The following is a 4,817-nucleotide window of genomic DNA, read 5'->3' as shown; positions in this document are numbered from 1 at the left end:
TATATATATATATATACATATATGAAGGAATTGCCAAGTATGATCTCTAAATTACTGTCATGTTGAGGTTTGGGACTTTGTGATTTCTCTTCGTTAATGGTTCAAAAGAAGTGGGGGCTTCTGTGCAGATGCCATGGGAACGTTTCCTAGGAAAAGACTCGATGTCTGTCCAGCCAGCAATCCTAAACCCGGATAGCTGCAACTTTCTCAAATTAAAGACTAGAATCCCCGTGAACGGAAAGCACTTCCTTCTCTGTCCCTTTGTCACACCTAGCCAGCAGTTAACCCAGTGCATACACACCTCTTATATCTAAGATTATCTGATTAGTAAGTCCTAGGGCCATTTGAAGGTGAGCTGAAGTTGACCCCTGAAAGATCTGGGCTTGCATGAAGGATGCCCTCCTGGGCTGCCAGCCTGCGTGCTATGCGCTATGTGAAGGGCTTTCCTGTTACACCTGCGGGGCAGACTGTGCCAGTGCGTGGGAGGAGGAGGACACGAGAGCGAGGCACCCTGTCCTGAGCTGTTCCGAGAGGTTCAGGCCTTCACAAACGCGGCTTTGATTCTATTTTTTGCTGAACTAGGTGGATTACTTCCTGTGCTGCTTCATTGCGGCCCACTTGAGCCCCCAGAGCGGGGGTTGCCAGCGCTTTACAGGCACCTTGGCCACCAGGGAGGACTATTTTCAGCACCCCCTTACAATGTCCTTCTCATTTCCCGGACGAAAACGAGCAAGTTAGTCTTGCCTCGGCCACTTGTCAGCCCGATGACAACTTTGACTTTGACTTGGGTGCCCCTCCCCCTCCCAAAATCCCTGGCTCAGCAAATATTTGAACCTGCCCGAGTTAATCATGAAGCCGCGATCTTTATCTGAGCGAGACGTGCGAGCGCCCGCCGGGGCTCCTTTCTTCCCCCCGTGCAGTAGCACGACCCAGGGGGGCTGTGCTCGTGGAGCCGGGGACTTGCTGCCGGGGCGGGGCGCGGGGCGGAGGGACCCGCTGCAGCCTAGCCCGGGGGAGCCGGCAGCCGGGCTGAGAGTCGCGCGCCCCCGCCTTGCGCGCTCTCCTCCAGCTAGGTTCCTTACTGCCGGTACGAAGCGAGCAGAGCGGGCGGGAGAACCTAGGGGGCTGGGACCACTTGATAGAAGAACAGCTTCTTTGGATTTTTTTTTCTCGGTGGGATACTTGCAGTTCAAAGCGAAACCGTTGAAATGCATAACCTGCAAAGTAAGTCGTTTTTTTTTTCCTTCATTTATGCACTTCTCTGCACCGGGCTCTTTATCTGCAAGCCGGCCTCTCTAGTTTGGCTGGGCGGGCGGGTGTGTGTGAGCGCTGGGAGTGTGTGCGCCTGGGTGAGTGCTGCCTGGAGAGAGCAGATGGGCGATTAGGGGGAGACACTCCCGTCTGTCCTCCAGGGGGGGACACTGCGGAGAAGAGATGGGGTTTAGGTTTGGAGTTTAGAAAGTACTGAGCAGGAAGTTGGGTCCAAGCCAGGGCTTGCAGAGACCATGGAAAATCACCTGTCTCCCAGACCTGCTCGTTGGGTACCCTTGCCACATGGACTGTGGCAGTCTTCAGCTAGGCTCAGTACTAGCTAGTACTGAGTGCTGCACACAGGTCCCTGTGGGCTAACCCTTGGGCCGTACTGCCCAGAGACTTGTCTCTTTCCTTTTGGGAGAAGACAACGTTTTTATTCAACTACTTTAAAAAAAAAAATCGTATCTTAGGATATACTTCTCTACCATTTTTACTTGACTTTGAGTTTAGACTTACTTAAACTTTGGGTTTCTAGTTTATGGACAAATAGAAAAATGTGAGGTGGAAGGGACAGATTGAGTCTCCAGTAATACAGAATTGCCCTAGAGAGGGGATGCCAGTGGACAGCAGCCAGAGAACAGAATGCCTTGTTCTACTTTTAAAGCTGTGCGATTCCAAATGGGATAGAAATGTAAAGTGACCCCCCCCCCCAGGTGCACAGCATTCACTGCCACTAAGCCCACTCTTTAAAGTAAAGCCACATTTACATTGGAGCATTACCCCAATAATCATGTAAATGTCGAGAGGTTCTGGCTCCCATGGGCAGCATACATCAAGCTCCAGTTGTGGCAACAAAATTGCATGCAGAATGAGTTAAAGAACCAAAATGAATCGTTATATTTGTAGGGGAAATTGATTTCTTTATATTGAACACTACTAAGAAGGAAGATTTGTCCGTCCACCCCTCCCCCCTCCCGAGTAAGGCTCTGAGCTAAAGAGAGAAGGGGGAGGGCAGAGAGAGATTACATCACCTTAAAGCAGCTAGCAGTGAGATGGGTTCCTGAGTGAAACACTTGGCAGAGATCACCTGTACTCTGCCTTCTGATAGATATATGGCCTCTTTTTTTTTTCTCACAAGCATCCTCTTGCCCAGAGTCGTTAGGCAGTAACATTGAAACTCCCCAATATTGACCACATGCTTATCATTTCTACAAAATAATAGACAGCTTCATTCCTGTGCTGAATTTTCATGGTTATTCTATAAAGTCTTGCTTTGACCTTGGGCTATCCGGTTGAGGCATTTCCTCTAAGTACTGTCTCTAAGCTTCTCTTTTATAATGTGGTGCATCTATGTTTAAAATCCAAGCTCTCGGTGAATGGTGGGAGACTGGATTTAAATATCCAGAGTGCTCCCGGTCCTTTCCGCTTCTAATATATGGGTGATATCTAAGGACTGTAATAGAGATCTTAAGGATATTATTTTGATGCCTTTGTAAGATTTTTATACCAAGGAATAGCCAGGCTATCTCTAAGTCCAGATGCATGAAGGGGACAGAGCTGGAAGCTGCAGTTTATCAGCTCTTGTCAGTCTGCCAACCGCGGAATGTACCATGCTGCAGAGTAATAAAGAGGGAATTAAGAGAGCACACTGCTGGAAGAGAGCAGGCAAATTAAACACCTTTGGAAACGATGAGCACGGAGCCGCTGCAGCTGTGTGACATGTAGCTTCTCAGAGAGAGGCTGGGGCTGTGCGAAGCTGGCATCCAGGAGAACTGACGAAGCAGGAGTGGTCTGGTGACATTTTTCTGACTTGATTGGCTGGGGCGTGTGATGTAATAGGTTACAGTGCGGCCCCGTATAGGTTTTAAAATGAATTCCAAGACACCATTACAAAGAAAGCCGGACTCTTTTCTTATAACTGAGCACAGCCGAGGAAAGTCTCGCATAAATGTACACCACGGTTTGGACTATGGAAGACCTGGACTTAGAGTGTGCCAAGACAGATATAAACTGTGGCACAGACATGATGTTTTATATAGAAATGGATCCACCAGGTAATACTGCAGTATTAATGGAGAGAGCTAGTTAATTCTGTGACTTTAATTTTTTTTTTTTTTGAAAGCTGCTGTAACAGATCCTCTTGAGGTTGCTATTTTTACTGATGTGTTTCACGGTTTAAAATTAGTTTGATTAGAACTTTAAAATTAAGCAGACTCTTTGCCTGCCTGTAGCAGCAAGCAGCTCAGGCTGCGCTCGCTAAATGCTGGTTCTTGCTGAATGGATGGGAACTGGTTTCTACTTTTTCCGCCGCTGCTGTCTTTTGTTAATTGTGATCCTTGGCAAGTTGGGCTATATTGTTGTATATTGTTCCTTTCATTAAGAGGTCCTTTGTGCTGCTTTTCTCTGCTGGCTCTGGGCTCTGTGGTACTTTGATGACACCAAGTGCTTTAGAAAGCATGTGAGATGTAGCAGTGACTCAAACCGGTTTCTATGACCTGAGACTCTCTGGTAAATCAGATGTGGGGACTTTCTCGAGCTCTCTCACGCTGAGGTACTACAATAGGAAAAGAAGTTGTCTTTCCTCGCCTTTGTAAAATAGTCTTGTTAGACACCTGAAATCTTCCCGGGGCATAAATTAAAGCAGTTACAGTGCTTTCAAAGTTAATGGTTTTGGATTTAGCTAACAATCTTAGGCTCGTTGGTTGTTCCCTCTGGGTAGCCCTTCCTACCATGAGGGAACTCAGAAACGCGAAGGGGCTTCTTGTCACCCCGTGCATGCTGGTTTGACACTGAAGAAGGGGATAAAGGTTTTTAACCGAGCCTGACACGGAGAGCTCAGTGCCCCCCAGCAGAATAGTAACACGAAGACTAAGGAGATTTAGGTCACAGATGAGTTTCTTAAAGTGGCTTTGGCAGAGCTGTGCCTGAAGTATCAACATAGAAAAACCCAGTTCTTAAAACATACTTGCTGTAAATGAGGGCTGCTTTAAATGTACTACTGTGCTCATGCAGGGCACAGCAACCACATTTGCCTTTCGTAATTAAGGAAGCGGAATGAAAGCCCAACTCCTGTTATTTCTGCTCTTCAGATGTTCCTGGTTTCTGACTTTAGACGGAACTGCCAGGGTGCACAACTTTAGTACAGCTAAAATCTAGAAGTAGAGAATGTCAATTCTGGATTTGCTATGTAATTTTCTTCCATAGCCAACCCCATTTATTTCCTAACCTCTAGGTTAGTTAGTCAGAATGTCTGTCTGTCTGTCTGTCTGTCTGTCTGTCTGTCTGTGCCATCCCGCCCCCGCCCCCCCATCACACTACTACTTTTTTTTCTTTTCACTTTTCATTTTAAATCATATTCTGAGATTTCCTTCAAAGACAAGTATCTTCCGTGGTACATGAAATTATGAATTCCTGGTATCTGTTCCCCCCACCCCCTCCTCCCCTCCTCCATTGTAAATGTCTTTTAGTCAAGTCAATTGCCTTTTAACTGAAAATAGAATTGAATTTTTATACATTTTAATTAAAATAGAATTATATTATTCCCCCCGCTTCCTTTTTTTTTT

The 4,817-nt window shown here is 46.5% G+C and overlaps 1 protein-coding gene across 3 annotated transcripts in view; it reads left to right on the top strand.

Moving 5' to 3' along the window:
- Pik3r1 (phosphoinositide-3-kinase regulatory subunit 1) overlaps nucleotides 1–4,817 on the top strand; it is an 86,270-nt gene that overhangs the window by 71,690 nt on the left and 9,763 nt on the right. Inside the window, exon 1 of one of the 3 annotated variants that reach the window (XM_031360482.1) lies at nucleotides 871–1,224. The exons of 1 other annotated variant lie outside the window; for it this stretch is intronic. In XM_031360482.1, coding sequence (XP_031216342.1) covers nucleotides 1,209–1,224 — 16 coding nt within the window. In that variant the 5' untranslated portion in view covers nucleotides 871–1,208. Of the gene's footprint in view, nucleotides 1–870; nucleotides 1,225–2,820; nucleotides 3,309–4,817 lie in introns of those variants that run through there. One more of the 3 variants, XM_031360481.1, reaches the window with a different exon arrangement.

Source organism: Mastomys coucha, unplaced genomic scaffold (assembly GCF_008632895.1).
Source record: "Mastomys coucha isolate ucsf_1 unplaced genomic scaffold, UCSF_Mcou_1 pScaffold8, whole genome shotgun sequence".
Classification (NCBI taxonomy): domain Eukaryota; kingdom Metazoa; phylum Chordata; class Mammalia; order Rodentia; family Muridae; genus Mastomys; species Mastomys coucha.
This window is presented reverse-complemented; position numbering and strand designations above follow the sequence as displayed.